Genomic DNA, 23,322 nt, shown 5'->3' with positions numbered 1-23,322 from the left:
TGAGAACAAGTTCTCATTTGCAACTGCGACCTGGCCAAGATAAAGCGTAGCAATTTGACACATACAACAACACAGAGTTACATAATAAACAAAACATACAGTCAATAATAGAGTAGAATAATATAATTTATGCTATGAAATCCTAAGATTTTATTAGGGCAATTCCCCCTCATATCAAATAGCTGGCAAAACAATCCAAGCAATGATGGCATGGCCTATGCCCCCATGGAGGCAGAGCTGCTGCTGCTAGCAGACACTAATGGGCAGAGACGTAAGTAACTGAACAGCTTGTTTTGAACTATATATTTTTTCAACGTGAAAATGTACACATTTACCACACTTTTATGAGCATTTAAAACATAATGGTGGGGCGCCACCCTTAACACCCTAATTGGTGGGCTGCCGCTGATTTAAATAAATTTCATGTTCAATCAGTTTAGTTATATTTTGCTACTTGTAGGCTACTGTCTGTAATTTGTCTCAATATACTTCATGATGTGTAACAACATGTGCATAATAATGTGCCAAATCTTGATTTAGGGTAAGCATTAGAATAACCAGCCTCAATATTTGCAGCCATAGATGATATCTTTCCAGGAGATGATCCGTCATCAGTATTGTGGAATGATTCTAAAGTTAAGGTAAGCTTTCAATGGAGAAAGCTGATCCGAGCGCAGCTTGCCTTTCTTTTCATCCTATCAGCATCGACACATGCCTCAAAGACACATGCCTCAAAAACACATTTAGTGAACGTTCTCTCTGGGTGGTGTTTTGGGAAACGAATGTTACATTTTTGCCTGTTGTATGAAAGATGCAGTGTTAAAACACTAGTAAGCCTAAATTCAATCGCTATCGGGAAACCGGGCCCAGGTGTCTAAGCCAAGGTCAGTCTGACATTATCAACCAACTCAGTGGAACTGTGATCAAACACCATGCTAAATCCAGTGATCTCTCCCTCACTCTCCTGGGGGTGTGCTTGAGGTTAGAGGAGGAAGGGGAATACCTGCACACTGTTTAGATACAACAGAGACACTAATGCAGCTCAACAGGAACAGTCAGCACATATGAGCTTTCATGAAAGACACAATAGCCATCCACCTGATGTCTTCTGCCTTGAGAAAAATATGTCTTAATCCGATAAAGTGTTTTCACATTTTCACATCCAGACACATAGTTGTTTATAGTAAGAGCTTCTAGTCTTCCAGCTTTATAGTCATGTTCAGTGACTTCTAATGAGATGCATACAGAAACTTATCTGAGGCAACAAATTCTCCACAATGATCATTGCAGTGACTTCTTCATCTCTGGCACTCTTGCACAATCACACTTTTTGAAAATAAGGATGTTTGTGCTAATTGTCTCTTTCTGTTTTTTTCCCGTCTGAGTGGTGAAGTGAACTGTTGAGACCTCTGCCTGCTGGTCTGGTAGACTGTATTCTAATCTGGCTGGCTGTTCTGAGGCAGTCTGATGAGGTGATTTTAGATAATTGCCAGCTTGGTTCTCCAGAAGCTAACTCTAGCTGGGTAAGAGCTCATTAAAGACACTGGTTGTGTCCGAATACGCATACTACATACTTAAACCGCGTACTATTTACTCATCGTCACACACTATTTATCACGTACTGTTTAGTCAAAAGTATGCAGTATGCCATGGCGGTAACGAAGTATGGGCTCCTGATTGGATGATTAGGTGGGATTTTTCCAAATTCAACAAACATTTAGTTGTTGAGCCAGCCAAATAATAAAGTCTGAATAGAATAGAAATGGATCTATAGGCCTACTCAGGTTGGTTATAGGCAGACTATCACATTCAACATACAGTGCCTTCAGAAGGTATTCATACCCTTTGATTTATGCCACATTCTGCTGTTATACTGCCTGAATTCAAAATGTATTAAATTGTTGTTTTTTCACCCATCTATAAACAGTACCCCATAATGACAAAGTGAAAACATGTTTATAGAAATGTTTGCATATTTATTGAAAATGAAATTCAGAAATATCTAATATATACTGAACAAAAATATAAATGCAATATGCAACAATTTCATAGATTTTACTGAATTACAGTTCATATATGTAAATCAGTAAATAAATTCCTTAGGCCCTAATCTATGGATTTGACGTGACTGGGAATACAGATATGCATCTGTTGGTCACAGATACCTTTAAAAACAAAAGGTAGGGGTGTGGATCAGAAAACCAGTCAGTATTTGGTTTGACTGCTATTTGCTTCATGCAGCATGACACTCCTTCGCATAGAGTTGATCAGGCTGTTGATTGTGGCCTGTGGAATGTTGTCACTCCTCTTCAATGGCTGTGCAAAGTTGCTAGGTATTGGCTGGAACTGAAACATGCTGTCGTATATGAGTATTTACACCCCTGAGTCAATACATGTTAGAATCACCTTTGGCAGCGATTACAGTTGTTTAGTCTTTCTGGGTAAATCTCTAAGAGCTTTGCACACCTGGATTGTACTACATTTGCACATTATTATTTAAAACATGCTTCAAGCTCTGTCAAGTTATTTGTTGATTATTGCTAGACTGCCATTTTCAAGTCTTCCTATAGATTTTCCAGTTGATTTAAATAAAAACTGTAACTAGGCCACTCAGGAACATTCAATGCTGTCTTGGTAAGCAATTTCAGTTATATTTGGCCATGTGTTTTGGGTTAATGTCCTGCTGAAAGGTGAATTTGTCTCCTAATGTCTGTTGGAAAGCAGATTGAACCAGGTATACCTCTAGGATTTTGCCTGTGCTTAACTCTATTCCATTTATTTTTATCCTAGAAAACTCTCTAGTACTTGCAAATGACAAGCTTACCCATAACATGATGCAGCCACCACCATGCTTAAAAATATGAGGTGGTACTCAGTCATGTGTTGTGTTTGCCCCTAAACATGCCTCAAACATAACACTTTTGTATTGCACCCTCCATATGGAGCCTCTGACGACATTTTCTAATCAAGCATAAACTGTCTTTTAGCCCTAGCGCTGAAACCTGTAGTGGCGGTCACTCCTCAACCATGATATGAGTAATGTTGATTTTTTTGGTCTGAGGCACAGGCGTATGGGCGAAAGGCCAGCAGTCAGCGCTAACCTTCTCTGGCCTCTATTTCACACACACACACACACACACACACACACACACACACACACACACACAGTGTTAGGTTATTGATTGTCAGAGAGCTGGGGGACAGATCGTAATAGGCAATTTGAGAGTACTCTGACATAAGGGCCAGATAAAACCATCAACAGAGCCAATTCGTCACCACTCAGCTGTCCAGGATATGATTACTTCACTACAACTGATCACATTCAAATGGTCAGGCTGGTGACATCATCAATGACAATCAGTAGCGTTTAGATGGCCAGGCTGTGACATCATGAATACTTTATGAAAGAGAATTGTTCAGCTCACTTAAGGCATTCCCACTGCCAGCCATTGTTATATTTGGGTCATTGTTGATTTTTTTTTTTACCATTATGATAACATTATGCCACCAGTAGGAGTATTAACACCAATGATGGTAACACTAATGACACATTTTAGATAATTGAGGATTTTCTAAAATTGATGCCACATTCAGTATTCTCAAATCTAAGGCCATTTACCCTTTCAAAACCATTTACTAAAGTGTTATGATTAATCCTTTTGCTCGTAATATAATTTAAATTGAGTAACACCAATGACACTTTATTTAGAGACACCAAATTATCAATGGAATCCTAAAATGTATGACATGCTAAAGTGTATAAAACTTTGGGACACAATATGTTATGTTACTTGTTATGTGTGACAAAACTGCACATTTTAGAGTGGCCTGTTATTGTCCCCAGCACTAGCTGCACCTGTATAATGATCCTGCTGTTTAATCAGCTTCTTGATATACCATACCGGAGGGGGATGGATTAACTTGGCAAAGTAGAAATGCTCACTAATAGGGATGTGAACAAATGTGTGCACTTTAGAGAAATAAGCTTTTGGTGTGTATGGACATTTTCTGGGGATCTTTTATTTCAGCTCATGAAACATGGGACCAACACTTTACATGTTGTGATTGTATTTTTGTTCAGTGTAATAGTGATTTGTATTGTAAGGGGGGGCTTGCTGATGTGTAGTACCCAGTTTTGTGCTGTTTAGGAAAACTAAGAAAACTGATGCTGTACATGATGGAGACGGAATCAGACCTCGGAAGAAACTAACTTACAGTAATAACAGTGATCGCTGTAGGGGAGAGTGGGGAATGTTGAGCTATTTTATACATTCAGCATCACTACATCAAGGGAATTATTGTATTATTTCTAACAAAGATATCTACATATATTTTCAAATGTTGTCTATCCCTGGAGGTAATCAGAATTCATGCTGTCCAAAAAAATTGTCCTCTTGGCACAACATACGCCGGATATGGGGTAAATTGAGCATAGGGACAGGACAAGTTGAGCCACCTTGGGGTAAATGGGTGATGGTAGTTCAAAGTTGAATTCATAGAATGGGGGTGTGGTATATCTTAAATGTATGCCTACGTTCAGATATTTTATCTTTTGTCAATGTACCTGTTCAGTATCATTCAGTCCATTGTTTCATCCTTTGCTGCTGCTCCAATGGAGTTCTTCCCTTCTCTCACTTCCTTGGCTGCTCTCCCAAGAACCTCAACCTTTGCTTGTTTTACATTAAATGTACAGTTTAACACGGGGCATGATGATGGCTGCTCTGTAACAATACAATTGCACTTAACAAACAAAGTCTAACTTGAGTTCATGGCTCAACTTACCCCAAGGCAAACATTGACTATATTAGCCGACACAGCTACAATGATGCACTTTCATGCTAGGTTTAGGACCTCATATTGTAGCTTAGAGACCAACTGATCTACTTTGATTGAGATACAAGCATCATGAAACCTATAATGCAATAAATTCCTTTGACATTGTGAAAATAATTTTTGAAACTAACTTGATTTCCACTTTTTCTATGTGGTTTCTTCTTTCAGACTCCAAGAAATTATGACCTCTTCCTAAATCGTTGGTCACATTAATAATTGTATGTACGATTTCCTAGAAACAAAGGGTGGCTCAAATAACCCTTTGGCTCAACTTATCCCACTCTCCCCTAGTTGGAATGCAAGCACACTGCTGAACATAACACGGCCACACGGACACAACATCATACCCAACTGTGTGTGTGGGCTTCAGAGCCATACTACTCATGATGACATCCCTAACATGTTCTTATCTGCTCTCTCCTGTGTGTGGTGGGACAGACAGATGTTGAATCTAAGGCCCTATTCCCACTATTGAATAATGCAACCAAACCATACTACACTCTTGAATAATGCAAGAATTCACAAGCATGTGCAGCCAATTAAAGGGTTTATCTCCTCGTCTGTAGGTTACACTCATTGCCTTTCAGCTTCAAGACAAAATTACAGTTGCTAATAGCCGTCTTCATCAAGTAACAATAGACTAGACTATTAACCCTCTCATACGAATATAAAAGTACAGTAAGCCTACCATACAACATTACAACAAACCCAAGCTTCCTTTTTATCAACATCATGCAAATCATTGTGGTAAAAGCAAATTGTGAGTATTAGTGAATTCATTGCCACAAGCTGTCTTACATGGAAGCTCATACCTGCCACACAAAAAAAAATGTTTTACTCATGATTTGTCAACGTGCACAATTAGTCTGATCAACTGTAGCCTACTATTAACCACAGCTGCAGGTAGTCTAGAGAAACCACCTGGACCTGGCCAGGGCAAACGTAACGTCATATTTTTATAGCCTAAGCTATGTATTTATAGCTTAAAATAAGCCCATTTATTTGTGTTCTGGAAAATGTGAACGTGATTTGGTTTATATTCAAACTTCGGCTGGCTAGGTTACATAGGCCTTTTAAATCCAAAATGATTGACTGACTGTATGAGTATATGTTTAAAGACAGATGCAAAGGCCTGAAACCCTGCATACAGCGAGCTCAGCCCCGTTAGTGTTATTGTCTAATTGCAGTGGTTGTCTCTTTGTCCATGTAAAGGGTTTATTTTTGTCTTCACTAGGAGCAGGAGTTTTTCCAGACTCCTGAGCATAGTGAATGACACTCTGCAGTAATACCCTCTGCAGCCCACTGCGGTCAACACAGCCAAGGTTGACATCGGATGTTCCAGGTGCAATCACATCACATGCATCTGCATAAGTACATGAACACACACACATACATACATATATACTCTTGCAGGCTCACAAACAGACATGCTCACACACATTTACAATAAACACTTTTACAATATTTATACTTGCTAACATTGAATGCACACAAAGCCCTTGTGATTACAAGCACAATATGACTATAAGCAAAAAGCAATTGACCAAACATGATAAGAAGTGTAACATAAATGACCTATTACATAAAGCTGTATGTTCAGGCCTGGAACACAATGTTGCACTCTGATGTTGACCCAGCAGTGAGATATTTGTTTTTCATGGTTTACAGTAGGCCTTCTATTCAGAAAGAGAGAGCAAGAGAGACAGATACACAACAGACCAGAGGGGGAGAGACAGCGAGGGAGGACAAGAGAGAGACCAAAGAAAGGAGCATTTGTTTTATTACGAAGCATCACTGCCGCTGGCGAGAAAAATACAAAAGGTCATCTTTATTATTGTCTCACCACGGTTTAGGAGAGAGGGATGGTTGGGGAGGAGGGAGAGAGCGGGGGAAAACTCCCACCATGCATGGTGCGTCTCTAGAGTGCATGAGACACGTGACACTGTGATGTTAGACACATGACAACAGTCCCCATGGAACATGACCAGAGGAGAAACAACACAGCTCTTCACCATTGTACTTGTTATCTACAGTCACACACAATTACCACAACAGCCCTTTAGAATTAGAACATTTCATTAAAAGCAAATCAGTGCTTCCAATTCTCTGTTTTCTTTGTGCATAATCATTGTTTTATGTTCTGAGAGTAGCCTGTCTTTTTTTATCTTGCACCTGGAAATAACCAACTTTGCGCAGGACAGCTCAGAGGCGGCATGTGTCTGTGTGAGCGCGTGTACATTGGTGCGTATGTGATCTGTACTCTGGTACATGGGGGACAGATGTTCAATGTTCCTGTGTGTGCCTTCTGTCTGCCGTCCATCTGCCGTCCTCTGGGGACATTCTCTGTTGGAGTGAGTTGTGCATGTTGCACATATGTGTAGAGACAGAGTGTCTTGTTTTCCTACCTTATCAGGACCCCAGTGTCCTAACAATTCAATAACATTTTTGAAAAGTAAACTTTTATCATGTCCTGAATTTGTTCAAATGCATAAGCTTACATTTTTTTTAAAGGTAGAGTTAGGAAAATATGATTTATTTTTTTACCCCTTTTTCTCCCCAATTTTGTGGTATCCAATTGTTGTAGTAGCTACTATCTTGTCTCATCGCTACAACTCCCGTATGGGCTCGGGAGAGACGAAGTTTGGAAGTCATGCGTCCTCCGGTACACAACCCAACCAGCCGCACTGCTTCTTAACACAGCGCGCATCCAACCCGGAAGCAAGCCACCTGGCAACCCTGGTTAGCGTACACTGCGCCCGGCCCGCCACAGGAGTCGCTGGTGCGCGATGAGACAAGGACATCCCTACCGACCAAGCCCTCCCTAACCCGGACGACGCTAGGCCAATTGTGCGTCGCCCCACGGACCTCCCAGTCGCGGCCGGTTACGACAGAGCCTGGGCGCGAACCCAGGGACTCTGATGGCACAGCTGGCGCTGCAGTACAGCGCCCTGAACCACTGCGCCACCCGGGAGGCCTGGAAAATATGATTTTTAATGGTCAAACATTTTTACTCTCCAAAAAGTTGTGAGATTTCATGAAAATAAAGGGAAATGTCTTCAGCATTTAACCCAATCCCTCTGAATCAGAGAGGTGCGGGGGGCTGTCTTAAATCAACATCCACGTCATCGTCGCCCGGGGAACAGTGAGTAAACTGCCTTGCTCAGGCATTAAACAACAGATTTTCAACTTGTCAGCTCGGGGATTCGATCCAGCAACCTTTTGGTTACTGGCACAACGCTCTAACCACTAGGCTCTGTGTGTGTGTGGCTATCGGCGGTTACACAGGCAGCACTTGAATGACCAGTCTTTCAGTGCGTGTGAACTGTTGGGGCGAGAGTTAATATGACCAAAGGCCCAGCGTGATCCTTACTACTGCACAGCTAGGCACACACACACACTGCAGAAGAACAGTCTGTCCGTAGTACAGTAGAAAGACACACACGCATTATTCTTCCTGAATTTAATTTATAAAAATAAACACCAGTGCTCCATCTTTTCTCTTCTTCTCACACCCCCCCTTGCATCACATGCCATTCCTGCTACATGTGCTTTCCATCTCTTTCTAAACTCCTCTCTCATTTTGCAGAATTCCTAGAATGGACAAAGTCCATCAAACCTTGTCAATGGAAACCCAATATGGCTGAGGTGGTATTTAGGATTGTGATGCATACTTGCCATGGGACATTGAACATCTATTTCAATTTTCTCATCCTCTCTTTTTCCAAGGAAATATCTGTCTGTGTGTGACTGTTGTCTCCTCTCTGGTGACCAGAGCTAATGTTATTATGTTGGAGTGGACAGAAGGTCTGCTAGGTTCATATGAAGTCATTTTAAAATCACACTCATCAGATTAGACTGCTGACACACTGGGTGGTAATGGCTTTTCCTACCACTCAGCCCAGAAACACATTTCAGCCTACTGCAGGCTAGTTCAGGTGTGTATGAGCCAGAGAAGGAAAGGCACAGAGAAAGGGACAGAGAAAGGGACAGAGAAAGGGACAGAGATGAGAGAAAGCGATGAGAGATGAGTCAGAGAGATCAGGGTAGCACCATTAAGGCCGTCTGTGTCCAGGAATGATCAGAGGGAATGAACGGCTGGACTGAGCACCCCAATACAACCAGATGCTCTTTGATAGTGTGACACACACACACACACACAGGAGACTAATAGAGAGTAGGAGACCATAGAAACCAGCCTTCACTGCTGCTCAGAGAAAGATGAGAGAATGATGAGGGAGCGAGAACGATTAGAGAGATGGCTAGAGAGAGATGTAATGAGTGTGGGGGGGGGGGGGGGGGGGGGTATGGTTATATAAGGTATTGACACAGCAGTGTCTGGGTTGTGAACAAGAGGTGACTGTATTGATTAAATACTATCCTGCTGTTTTTCTGCCTCATTATTCAATCCATCAGTGATCTGAGATTAGCATCAACAACAGCCAGGGAACACCACACACAGAGACTGCATCATTGTCTATCTGTTCCTGACCTCAACCAAAGACCACAAACCAATCACTGGCTGTTCTGTTTGGTGTGGAAGGGCATCCAGTGCACATTAGGTAAGGGAACATTGGCTCAGCAGAGGTCCGCCTGTGCAATGCGCTGGCAGGATGATACCATCCCTCACTTATACAATTTATTAATTTAGCAGATGCTCTTATCCAGAGAGATTTACAGTTAGCGCATTCATCTTAAGATAGCTAGATGGGCCAACCACATTTTTCCTTAATAAAGTAGCTTTCAGCAAAGTCGGAGCTAGTACGGGGGGAAAAAAGTCAAGTGCAAGAGTTGGTTCACAAAAGGCATTTGGGGGGGATTATTTAAGATGCTCTTGGGAAGAGGTAGGGTTACAGATGGTTCAACCATTGGGGTGCCAGGACAGAACAGAGCTTGGACTGGGCTGAGGGGGAGCTGTCCTCCCGTAGGGGTGGGAGGGCCAAGAGACCAGAGGTGGCAGAACTGAGTGCTCGGGTTAGGGTGTAGGGTTTGAGCATAGCCTGAAGGTAGGGAGGGGCAGGTCCTCTTGCTGCTCCGTAGGCAAGTGCCATGGTCTTGTAGTGGATGTGAGCTTCAACTGGAAACCAGTGGAGTGTGTGGAGGAGTGGGGTGACATGGCAGAACTTGGGAAGGTTGAACACCAAGTGGGCTGCAGCATTCTGGATAAGTTGTAGGGGTTTGATGGCACAAGCAGGGAGCCCAGCCATCAGCGCGTTTCAGTAGTCTAGACGGGAGTTGACTAGAGCCTGGATTAGGACCTGTGCGAGGTAGGGTAGTACTCCATGGATATTGTAGAGCATTAACCTGCAGGAGTGAGTCACAACTTTGATGTTTTCAGAGAACAACAGGGTGTTGTGCAGGGTCACGCTAAGGTTCTTTGCACTCTGGGAGGGGGACACTGCAGAGTTGTCAGAGGTGATATAAATGTCTTGGAGCAGGCAGGTCATCCCTGGGAGGAAGAGCAGCTCTGTCTTGTCAAGGTTGAGCTTGAGTCATAGGATGAGGAAAGGGAGAAGAGTAGGGTCGAGGAGGCAGAATCAGGAGACAGAAGCATTTAACAGAAGGGAGAGATGATAGGATAGAAGAGGAAAGAGGGGGAGAGACAGAGAGCGAAGATTGAGACAGCACATTAACATCTGGGTAGGAGCTGAGTGGATAGGGTTGGAGAGGGAGACAAAAAGAAACAAAGTAGTGATCAAAGACCTGGAGGGCAAGTCAGTTAAGTACAAATTCTTATTTACAATGACGACATAGGAACAGTGGGTTAACTGTCTTGTTCAGGGGCAGAACGACAGATTTCTACCTTGTCAGCTCTGGATTTGATCTAGCAACCTTTCGGCTACTGGCCCAACACTCTGACCAATAGGCTACCTGCCGCCCCTAATATTAGTAGGCGAACAGCCTCTGGTAAAGATGAGGTCAAGCATATTGCCTGCCTTGTGAGTGGGAGGGGACTGTGAAAGGGAGAGATCAAAAGAGGCAAGGAAGGGAAAGAGAGTTGGAAATAAATGAATCGAAGGCAGACATCAGGAGGTTGAAGTAGCCAAGTACGGCGAGTGGTAAGCCATCGCCAAGAAATTAGCTTATCAAGGGGTCAAGCTCATTGAGGAAATCTCGAAGGGCACCTGGTGGGCGATAGATGACAATGTCAAGCTTGAGGGGACAAGTGACAGCACGGAATTCAAATGAGGAGATGGACAGGTGAGTGAGAAAGAAAATATGATTGAAAATGTAGTGAGATTAAGAGAGAGCAGCTGGAGTAGCAGTGTTATCTGGGGTGATCCATGTCTCCGTCAGGGCCAAAAAGTCAAGGAACTGAAGGGCAGCATAGACTGAGATGAACTCTGCCTTCTTGACCTCAGATTGTCAGTTCCAAACACTGACAGAGACCAGGAATTCCACACAGGTTGTGCGCGCAGGGTACACTAAAATAGAAGGGTTGCAGCCAAGGGGTGTGGAGCAAATAACAAGGAAAGCGAGAGGGTGGTATGGAGCCTTCCTCAATTTTCCTTCCTCGAATAACTCCGCACAACAACGAGACCGCCGCTGACACAACCACCGGTACACAGCTCCTGCTGAGAAAACAAAGGAGACTGAAGTACATTTAAACGAATTGCCTTGCAGAGGTGAAGAGCACACATCCCGGTACTAATGACAAGTCATTTTTCCAACAACTGTTTACAAATCGATTATTTCACTTATAATTCACTTTATCACAATTCCGGTGGGTCAGAAGTTTACATATACTAAGTTGACTGTGCCTTGAAACAGCTTGGAAAATTCCAGAAAATTATGACATGCCTTTAGAAGGTTCTGATAGGCTAATTGACATAATTTGAGTCAATTGGAGGTGTACCTGTGGATGAATTTCATGGCCTACCTACATCTTTGCTCGACATCATGGGAAAATCTAAAGAAATCAGCCAAGACCTCAGAAAAAAAATTGTGGACCTCCCATTAAGTAAATGCGTTTCCATCACATTTTCAACCCTACTGATGGTTTTGTATAGTGAATGTGCACTATCCCGTATTGGCATGTGCGCTCTAAAAAAAACAGCTTGCGGATACAGTGCAGGTATAGCCTACATGATGAGATTATTATTCACAAATGGCAGCCAAGCATCGATCATCACGTCACCAGAATAGGACCCTCAATATTTATTGGAAAGGAGCATCAAGCTAATCACCTTGCACTTTCACCACCCTGTGAAGTTCATCATAACTTATTTCATATGGAAAGTCCAATAAATTGCATGATTTCCCGAGTCGTAGTGGGAGGACCACAGCATATCTTCACGTGATTAAGTTTACTTCGATATGATGGTTATTACGCTGATCAAAAATATAAACGCAGCCTGCAACAATTTCAGTTATTTGATAAAGCAGTCGGACTGAGCGATGGTAGGCACCAGCAGGCTCATAAGCATTCATTCAAACAGCACTTTTGTGCGTTTTGCCAGCAGCTCTGCTGTTTATGACTTCAAGCCTATCAACTCCCGAGATTAGGCTGGTGTAACGAAGTGATGTGAAAGGGCTAGCTAGTTAGTGGGGTGCGCACTAATAGCGTTTCAAACGCCACTCGCTCTGAGACTTGGAGTGGTTGTTCCCCTTGCTCTGCATGGGTAACGCTGCTTCGAGGGTGGCTGTTGTCGCTGTGTTCCTGGTTCGAGCCCAGGTAGGAGAGAGGAGAGGTACGGAAGCTATACTGTTACACTGGCAATACTAAAGTGCCTATAAGAACATCCAATAGTCAAAGGTATATGAAATACAAATGGTATAGAGAGAAATAGTCCTATAATTCCTACAACCTGAAACTTCTTACCTGGGAATATTGAAGACTCATGTTAAAAGGATTCACCAGGTTTCATATGTTCTCATGTTCTGATCAAGGAACTGAAACGTTAGCTTTCTTACATGGCACATATTGCACTTTTACTTTCTTCTCCAACACTTTGTTTTTGCATTATTTAAACCAAATTGAACGTGTTTCATTATTTATTTGTGGCTAAATTGATTTTATTGATGTATTATATTAAGTTAAAATAAGTGTTCATTCAGTATTGTTGTAATTGTCATTATTACAAATACATTAAAAAAATTGTCAGATTAATCGGTATCTGCTTTTTTTGGCCTCCAATAATCGCTATCGGTGTTGAAAAATCATAATCGGTAGACCTCTAGTGCATATTTATGTCAAACACCCTCATCATGTAAGAAGACTGGGAAAAAAAACACCCCAAATAGTGTCTAGTGGTGAAGTTTCCCTTTAATGTAGATGGCCCTAGCTAGCAAAAAGACAGTACTAGACAACAGATGAAGACAAAAATTATACTTACCACTCCTGGAGATATCAGGAGTAATAACAAAGAAGTTACATATTCACTTTCCTCTGTTCAGACAGTCTAATCGTTATTCTTTTTCACCCAAGGGGTTATGGTTAGTGGTGGTTGAAATTATATAAATGTGGTTGTAGAGTTGGACGCTTCTACTGTAAGAGAGTAAAGGACATGGTGTTGTTTGAGTAACTTTGCTTTGTTGTAGCTCCCTGGGCTAATGCTTTGGCTTTACCTCAGTGGGCTAACATGGCTTGGAGTAATACAGAAAAACAGGGTTCAATACCCAGTCATTTCCCTACACGTATGCCTTGTCTGACTGTCCCGCGCTCTCTTCATCAGGTACTGCTCCTCTGCAACATTAACAAGATGAAGAACTTTAAGCGACGTTTCTCTCTGTCCGTCCCTCGCACCGAAACCATAGAGGAGAACGAGTTCACCGAGCAAATCAACCAGCTCAACATCCAACACACTCAGGGTAAGACCTTTAACTCTACCCAACAATGCCCAATGACACAACAATCCTCTCCTCTGTCCTTGTCTCCAGTGGGTCTTGCTGCTATGAGCGTTGCTAAGGAATGACCAGTCCCTTTCACAGCGTATTGGGACTATATTTAGACACAGGAAGCTCAAAGTCCTGATCCCAGATCTTACATTACTCCCTCCATTCATGGATCAGGCCATTCTTGGATCCGTTTATAATCAAACCACCAGCCCAGTCATCTCTGTACCAGCCCCACTTAGTCTCCACGGCCTGATTAGTAGCACTGATTTCCGGCTGGGCTGAGGGAAGGCTGGGGGTTAGAAGAGGTTAAGACACATTTATACAAGCTCTTAGTGGAGAGATGGAAGAGATGTGAAGGGGAAAGAGAGGTGTGAGAGTGTAATAGGGGATGCCAGGAGCTGAGGCTGATTAGCAGGGTTCAAGACACATTTATACAAGCAAATCTCCCTCGGTGTGGTCTACTGGGTCACAGCCATCCTCTAATCTAGAACCAGTCTGCCCTGCAGCAGTGATAGAAAACAATATTCACAATATTGATTATTATTATTTTAATTATATCAATATTGTAAATCTCCAAAGTGAGCTTTGGCAAAATGTACATTTTTACGTCATGCCAATAGAGCAAATTGAGAAGAAATTCAAAACCTTTTAAAACAGTGTGTTCTTGGTGTTCATGCTGTTCACCATTTCTCATGCTGTTCACCATTTCTCATGCACACTTGACACAGCAACACTTGACCTCATAGTTACTTCTCTCACTATTGAGGCAGCTAACCTTGTACATAAGTTTAGTTTATTAGGATCCCCATTAGCTGGTACATATGCAGCAGCTACTACTCCTGGGTTCCACATAAAATACATGTACATGAAAGATTACAGAACAGTTATAGACAAGAACAACATGGAGCACACTGGGATTCAGAATAGAGGTCTGGATGGATGGGAATGTAGCGTTGTGTGATGCCAGCCGTCATCAGCTGTCTGGGGGAAGCAGCTGTGTCTGATCTAACCCCAGAGAGTCCTGTACCCCCTGATGCAGAGAGAACTCAATGTCTGAGTGAGTGAGTGATAGAAGTGTTAATAGGCTCTCTGTCAATCCAGACATTCTGGCCTTCACAACCCCTTCTTCCATCACAGCCTATTTCAGACAATAACTGAACAAAAATGTCAAAGTAATCCTTGATTTGAATCAGGGCAAAGCTGTCCAACTGTCTGTCCATGTTTGGAGACGGACTTGGCTCACATTTTTCCCAGGATTAACCACATTCTCTGGATGTTCCTTCAACTCCTAATGAGGTTGGGAAACATCAGCAACAGACCTTCAAATAATGTTTTTTTTTCATGTTAAAATGTAGTTCAATTAAATTCCCTGACACTTAAATACCATAACACACAATAAGTTGGTCACATCAGAGGAGCTGTCTTTACAGTGGTCACATTTATTGCAAAAAAAGAGAATAACACAATCAGCTCGCAGATCAGAATTACCATCTAGTTTCGTTAGGGACGTTTTATAAACATAATATCCCCTTCAGTAGCCCTTCTCAGTTGGTAAGCAGCTACATCAAACTTAAAATGACAAAGAAAAGTCAGTCACACCTGAATTAGGCTGATTAATTCAGTATCATATCCCACAGGCTAACAATCTCAGACATGCACACACACCGCACATCTACAGTGTTACAGCTAACCTAATGAGACATCCCAAATCAGTTTGGATTAACACACAAGCCTAACACAATTACCACTCCACTACTGCAGGGCTAGCTGTGTGTGTGTGTATGTGTGTGTATGTTTGTGTACCTGGGAGGCCACCCGCCTGCCACTGCCAGCCTAATCTTTAAGTCAATCTAATACCTAGTTAATATCCAGTGCAGCTTCTCAATTAAATCATCATTTTTGATATTCTAACAAGTGTACTGATGGAAAGATAAATCGAATCAAATCAGTTCAGATGATTACATCAATCACTGTCATACTAACTTTTAACAGAGCCAGCCAGAGAAGAATGGATGTAAAAACATATTAGTAGCCTACAACGCTGTAGAAACATATTAGTAGCCTACAACGCTGTAGAAACATATTAGTAGCCTACAACGCTGTAGAAACATATTAGTAGCCTACAACGCTGTAGAAACCTATTAGTAGCCTACAACGCTGTAGAAACCTATTAGTAGCCTACAACGCTGTAGAAACATATTAGTAGCCTGCAACGCTGTAGAAACATATTAGTAGCCTACAACGCTGTAGAAACATATTAGTAGCCTACAACGCTGTAGAAACATATTAGTAGCCTGCAACGCTGTAGAAACATATTAGTAGCCTACAACGCTGTAGAAACATATTAGTAGCCTACAACCATAAGTTTCATTAGAAATCAAATGTAGTGAGGAACCTAAAGTCAGACAGTTCAGGCTCCATTTTAACAAACCTAATACAGTAGTAAATCTAAGGGCTCCATTTGAACAAACCTAATGCAGTGGTAAATCTAAGGGCTCCATTTTAACAAACCTAATGCAGTAGTAAATCTAAGGGCTCCATTTGAACAAACCTAATGCAGTAGTAAATCTAAGGGCTCCATTTGAACAAACCTAATGCAGTAGTAAATCTAAGGGCTCCATTTGAACAAACCTAATACAGTAGTAAATCTAAGGGCTCCATTTTAACAAACCTAATGCAGTAGTAAATCTAAGGGCTCCATTTGAACAAACCTAATACAGTAGTAAATCTAAGGGCTCCATTTTAACAAACCTAATACAGTAGTAAATCTAAGGGCTCCATTTGAACAAACCTAATGCAGTGGTAAATCTAAGGGCTCCATTTTAACAAACCTAATGCAGTAGTAAATCTAAGGGCTCCATTTTAACAAACCTAATGCAGTAGTAAATCTAAGGGCTCCATTTGAACAAACCTAATACAGTAGTAAATCTAAGGGCTCCATTTGAACAAACCTAATACAGTAGTAAATCTAAGGGCTCCATTTTAACAAACCTAATGCAGTAGTAAATCTAAGCACAGGCTTTAGCACTATAGGTCCAGGGGTGAGTCAGAAATATTTGTAGCTATTTTCACTATTACATTTTTCAGTGCACTTGCTGGCGTTGGCGCATAATTCTATAATATTAATAATAAAACACAGCAGACTATGGAGGTTTTTTCACACATCCAAATTTTTCACAGTAGCTGGAAAAAGATCCAATATGCAGCACCAGTCAAACGTTTGGACACACCTACTCATTCCAGGGTTTTTCTTTATTTTTACTATTTTCTATATTGTAGAATAATAGTGAAGACATCAAAACTATGAAATAACACATATGGAATCATGTAGTAACCAAAAAAAGTGTTAAATCAAAATATATTTGAGATTCTTCAAAGTAGCCACCCTTTGCCTTGATGACAGCTTTGCACACTCTTGGCATTCTCTCAACCAGCTTCCAGTTTTATTTTTTAATATATATTTTTTATTTATTTAACCAGGTGGACAAGTTGAGAACAAGTTCTCATTTACAATTCCGACGTGGCCAAGATAAAGCAAAGCAGTTCGACACATACAACGACACAGTTACACATGGAGTAAAACAAACATACAGTCAATAATACAGTATAAACAGTCTATATACGATGTGAGCAAATTAGGTGAGATAAGGGAGGTAAAGGCAAAAAAGGCCATGGTGGCAAAGTAAATACAATATAGCAAGTAAAACACTGGAATGGTAGATTTGCAGTGGAAGAATGTGCAAAGTAGAAATAAAAATAATGGGGTGCAAAGGAGCAAAATAAATAAATAAAATAAATACAGTAGGGAAAGAGGTAGTTGTTTGGGCTAAATTATAGGTGGGCTATGTACAGGTGCAGTAATCTGTGAGCTGCTCTGACAGTTGGTGCTTAAAGCTAGTGAGGGAGATAAGTGTTTCCAGTTTCAGAGATTTTTGTAGTTTGTTCCAGTCATTGGCAGCAGAGAACTGTAAGGAGAGGCGGCCAAAGAAATAATTGGTTTTGGGGGTGACCAGAGAGATATACCTGCTGGAGCGCGTGCTACAGGTGGGTGATGCTATGGTGATGCTATGGTGACCTGCGAGCTGAGATAAGGGGGGACTTTACCTAGCAGGGTCTTGTAGATGACATGGAGCCAGTGGGTTTGGCGACGAGTATGAAGCGAGGGCCAGCCAACGAGAGCGTACAAGGTCACAATGGTGGGTAGTATATGGAGCTTTGGTGACAAAACGGATTGCACTGTGATAGACTGCATCCAATTTGTTGAGTAGGGTATTGGAGGCTATTTTGTAAATGACATCGCCGAAGTCGAGGATTGGTAGGATGGTCAGTTTTACAAGGATATGTTTGGCAGCATGAGTGAAGGATGCTTTGTTGCGAAATAGGAAGCCAATTCTAGATTTAACTTTGGATTGGAGATGTTTGATGTCGGTCTGGAAGGAGAGTTTACAGTCTAACCAGACACCTAGGTATTTGTAGTTGTCCACGTATTCTAAGTCAGAGCCGTCCAGAGTAGTGATGTTGGACAGGCGGGCAGGTGCAGGCAGCGATCGGTTTAAGAGCATGCATTTAGTTTGACTTGTATTTAAGAGCAATTGGAGGCCACGGAAGGAGCGTTGTATGGCATTGAAGCGTGCCTGGAGGGTTGTTAACACAGTGTCCAAAGAAGGGCCAGAAGTATACAGAATGGTGTCGTCTGCGTAGAGGTGGATCAGAGACTCACCAGCAGCAAGAGCGACATCATTGATGTATACAGAGAAGAGAGTCGGTCCAAGAATTGAACCCTGTGGCACCACCATAGAGACTGCCAAAGGTCCGGACAGCAGACCCTCCGATTTGACACACTGAACTCTATCAGAGAAGTAGTTGGTGAACCAGGCGAGGCAATCATTTGAGAAACCAAGGCTGTCGAGTCTGCCGATGAGGATGTGGTGATTGACAGAGTCGAAAGCCTTGGCCAGATCAATGAATACGGCTGCACAGTAATGTTTCTTATCGATGGCGGTTAAGATATCGTTTAGGACCTTGAGCATGGCTGAGGTGCACCCATGACCAGTTCTGAAACCAGATTGCATAGCAGAGAAGGTATGGTGAGATTCGAAATGGTCGGTAATCTGTTTGTTGACTTGGCTTTCGAAGACCTTAGAAAGGCAGGGTAGGATAGATGTAGGTCTGTAGCAGTTTGGGTCAAGAGTGTCCCCTCCTTTGAAGAGGAGGATGACCGCAGCTGCTTTCCAATCTTTGGGAATCTCAGATGACACGAAAGAGAGGTTGAACATGCTAGTAATAGGGGTGGCAACAATTTAGGCAGATAATTGTAGAAAGAAGGGGTCCAGATTGTCTAGCCCGGCTGATTTGTAGGGATCCAGATTTTGCAGCTCTTTCAGAACATCAGCTGACTGGATTTGGGAGAAGGAGAAATGGGGAAGGCTTGGGCGAGTTGCTGTGGGGGGGGTGCAGTGCTGTTGACCGGGTATGAGTAGCCAGGTGGAAAGCATGGCCAGCCGTAGAAAAATGCTTATTGCAATTCTCAATTATAGTGGATGTATCAGTGGTGACAGTATTTCCTATCTTCAGTGCAGTGGGCAGCTGGGAGGAGGTGTTCTTATTCTCCATGGACTTTACAGTGTCCCAGAACATTTTTTAGTTAGTTTTGCAGGAAGCAAATTTCTGCTTGAAAAAGCTAGCCTTGGCTTTTCTAACTGCCTGTGTATAATGGTTTCTAGCTTCCCTGAACAGCTGCATATCACGGGGGCTGTTCGATGCTAATGCAGAGCGCCATAGGATGTTTTTGTGTTGGTTAAGGGCAGTCAGGTCTGGGGAGAACCAAGTGCTATATCTGTTCCTGGTTCTACATTTCTTGAATGGGGCATGCATATTTAAGATGGTTAGGAAGGCATTTAAAAAAAAATAACCAGGCCTCCTCTAGTGACGGGATGAGATCAATATCCTTCCAGGATACCCCGGCCAGGTCGATTAGAAAGGCCTGCTCGCTGAAGTGTTTCAGGGAGCGTTTGACAGTGATGAGTGGAGGTCGTTTGACCGCTGACCCATTACGGATGCAGGCAATGAGGCAGTGATCGCTGATATCTTGGTTGAAGACAGCAGAGGTGTATTTAGAGGGCAAGTTGGTTAGGATGATATCTATGAGGGTGCCCATGTTTAAGGCTTTGGGGAGGTACCTGGTAGGTTCATTGATAATTTGTGTGAGATTGAGGGCATCAAGCTTAGATTGTAGGATGGCTGGGGTGTTAAGCATGTTCCAGTTTAGGTTGCCTAGCAGCACGAGCTCTGAAGATAGATGGGGAGCAATCAGTTCACATATGGTGTCCAGAGCACAGCTGGGGGCAAAGGGTGGTCTATAGCAGGCGGCAACGGTGAGAGACTTGTTTTTAGAGAGGTGGATTTTTAAAAGTAGAAGTTCAAATTGTTTGGGTACAGACCTGGATAGTAGGACAGAACTCTGCAGGCTATCTTTGCAGTAGATTGCAACACCGCCCCCTTTGGCAGGTCTATCTTGTCTGAAAATGTTGTAGTTTGGGATGAAAATTTCAGAATTTTTGGTGGTCTTCCTAAGCCAGGATTCAGACACAGCTAGAACATCCGGGTTGGCAGAGTGTGCTAAAGCAGTGAATAAAACAAACTTAGGGAGGAGGCTTCTAATGTTAACATGCATGAAACCAAGGCTATTACGGTTACAGAAGTCATCAAAAGAGAGCGCCTGGGGAATAGGAGTGGAGCTAGGCACTGCAGGGCCTGGATTCATCTCTACATCGCCAGAGGAGGAGTAGGATAAGGGTACGGCTAAAAGCAATACGAATTGGTCGTCTAGAACGTCTGGAACAGAGAGTAAAAGGAGCTTTCTGGGGGCGATAAAATAGCTTCAAGGTATAATGTACAGACAAAGGTATGGTAGGATGTGAATACAGTGGAGGTAAACCTAGGTATTGAGTGATGATGAGAGAGATATTGTCTCTAGAAACATAATTGAAACCAGGAGATGTCATCGCATGTGTGGTTGGTGGAACTAATAGGTTGGATAAGGTATAGTGAGAGCAGGACTAGAGGCTCTACAGTGAAATAAGCCAATAAACACAAACCAGAACAGCATGAACAGCATTTATGAAGATAATCCTACACATTCACACATCTCCAGAATGTGTGAATGTGTACAACGTATCCAACGTTGTAACCATAAAACCAGGAAGGTGAATCATACTATTTTATATAAAATATATATATATAAAATATATATATATATATTTTATATATATATATATATATATATATATATATATATATATATATATATATATATTTTATATATATATATATATATAAAATATATATATATAAAATATATATATATATATAAAATATATAAAATATAATATATATATATATATATATATATTTTATATATATATATATATATATATATATATATATATAAAATATAAAATATATAAAATATATATAAAATATATATATATATATATATATATATATAAAATATATATATATATATAAAATATATATATATAAATATAAAATATATATATATAAATATAAAATATATATATAATATAAAATATATATATAAATATAAAATATATATATATATAAATATAAAATGTATATATATAAATATAAAATGTATATATATAAATATAAAATGTATATATATAAATATAAAATGTATATATATAAATATAAAATGTATATATATAAATATAAAATATATATATATAAATATAAAATATATATATATATATATATATATATATATATATATATATATAATAAATAACTAGGCAAGTCAGTTAAGAACAAATTCTTATTTTCAATGACAGCCTAGGAACAGTGGGTTAACTGCCTTGTCCAGGGGCAGAATGACAGATGTTTACCTTGTCAGCTCAGGGATTCAATCTAGCAACCTTTCAGTTACTAGTCCAATGCTCTAACCACTAGGATACCTGCCGCCGCAATAAGATAGGTGGTAATAAAATTAAACTGAAAAACAAGCAAATACATGTAAAATGTAATGATTTAATCGACAGGATAAAAAGACACGCATTGCTGTTTGAAAAACAAGCCATTTTTTACAGGTTACAGTTTTCAGATAACTTTTAAATACGAGGTTCCCCGGTATTCAGAGGTCTCTCATTTCATGATGGGCATGGACACGTAGCCTACATCATGGAGGGGGGTTTAATCACGTCCAAAACGGGACCTCCATGGCTAAAATAATGTGGGCCTCCCATCTGAGCGCAAGCGAGCTGATATAAGACAGGGGAATTGCCGAACATGGCATTATGGCTGGAAAATGATATAAGACAGGTGAATTGCCGAACATTATGGCTGGAAAATGAAATAAGACAGGGGAATTGCCGAACATTATGGCTGGAAAATGATATAAGACAGGTGAATTGCCGAACATTATGGCTGGAAAATGATATAAGAGAGGTGAATTGCCGAACATTATGGCTGGAAAATGCCAGTGCACCCGTTTTTACATGACGAAATTGCAAACTAACATACGTTTGACACGAAAGCCGCCTTAACGCCAGCAAGAAATAGAGCCCTTCATGTCTTTGTCCACTTCTCCAATGATTGTGTTTCCTAACTTGCCATGTGAGAGCCTGCAGTCTGCCCTTTACTACATAATTCACTTCAATAGATATACATCTCCCATCTCAGACAGGATCGGACTAGAACATTGTGTGTGTGCATGTCTCACCTGACCTGGCTCCAATGAAGAGCAGACAGGATCGGACTAGAACATTGTGTGTGTGCATGTCTCACCTGACCTGGCTCCAATTAAGAGCAGACAGGATCGGACTAGAACATTGTGTGTGTGCATGTCTCACCTGACCTGGCTCCAATTAAGAGCAGACAGGATCGGACTAGAACATTGTGTGTGTGCATGTCTCACCTGACCTGGCTCCAATTAAGAGCAGACAGGATCGGACTAGAACAGTGTGTGTGTGCATGTCTCATCTGACCAGGCTCCAATTAAGAGCAGACAGGATCGGACTAGAACATTGTGTGTGTGCATGTCTCACCTGACCTGGCTCCAATTAAGAGCAGACAGGATCGGACTAGAACATTGTGTGTGTGCATGTCTCACCTGACCTGGCTCCAATTAAGAGCAGACAGGATCGGACTAGAACATTGTGTGTGTGCATGTCTCACCTGACCTGGCTCCAATTAAGAGCAGACAGGATCGGACTAGAACATTGTGTGTGTGCATGTCTCACCTGACCTGGCTCCAATTAAGAGCAGACAGGATCGGACTAGAACATTGTGTGTGTGCATGTCTCACCTGACCTGGCTCCAATTAAGAGCAGACAGGATCGGACTAGAACATTGTGTGTGTGCATGTCTCACCTGACCTGGCTCCAATTAAGAGCAGACAGGATCGGACTAGAACATTGTGTGTGTGCATGTCTCACCTGACCTGGCTCCAATTAAGAGCAGACAGGATCGGACTAGAACATTGTGTGTGTGCATGTCTCACCTGACCTGGCCCCAATTAAGAGCAGACAGATCAAAGGGTTGCTGTAACTGTGATATTTAAATGATGAGCCAAACAGGCTCCCTTTCTCTCTCTCTGTCTGTGCCCACTCACAGCAGGAATATTAATCAAACTTAGAA

The 23,322-nt window shown here is 41.5% G+C and overlaps 1 protein-coding gene across 1 annotated transcript in view; it reads left to right on the top strand.

Annotated features, from left to right (window-relative positions):
- The window catches only part of LOC139371133 (cyclin-dependent kinase 18-like), a 49,652-nt gene that overhangs the window by 8,800 nt on the left and 17,530 nt on the right, over positions 1-23,322 (top strand). The window contains exon 2 of the mRNA XM_071111221.1: positions 13,506-13,641. Coding sequence (XP_070967322.1) covers positions 13,533-13,641 — 109 coding nt within the window. The 5' untranslated portion in view covers positions 13,506-13,532. The remainder of the gene's footprint in view (positions 1-13,505; positions 13,642-23,322) is intronic.

Source organism: Oncorhynchus clarkii, chromosome 17 (genome assembly GCF_045791955.1).
Source record: "Oncorhynchus clarkii lewisi isolate Uvic-CL-2024 chromosome 17, UVic_Ocla_1.0, whole genome shotgun sequence".
Classification (NCBI taxonomy): Eukaryota; Metazoa; Chordata; class Actinopteri; order Salmoniformes; family Salmonidae; genus Oncorhynchus; species Oncorhynchus clarkii.
The sequence above is the reverse complement of the archived record's forward strand: the minus strand, read 5'-3'. Positions and strand labels throughout refer to the sequence as shown.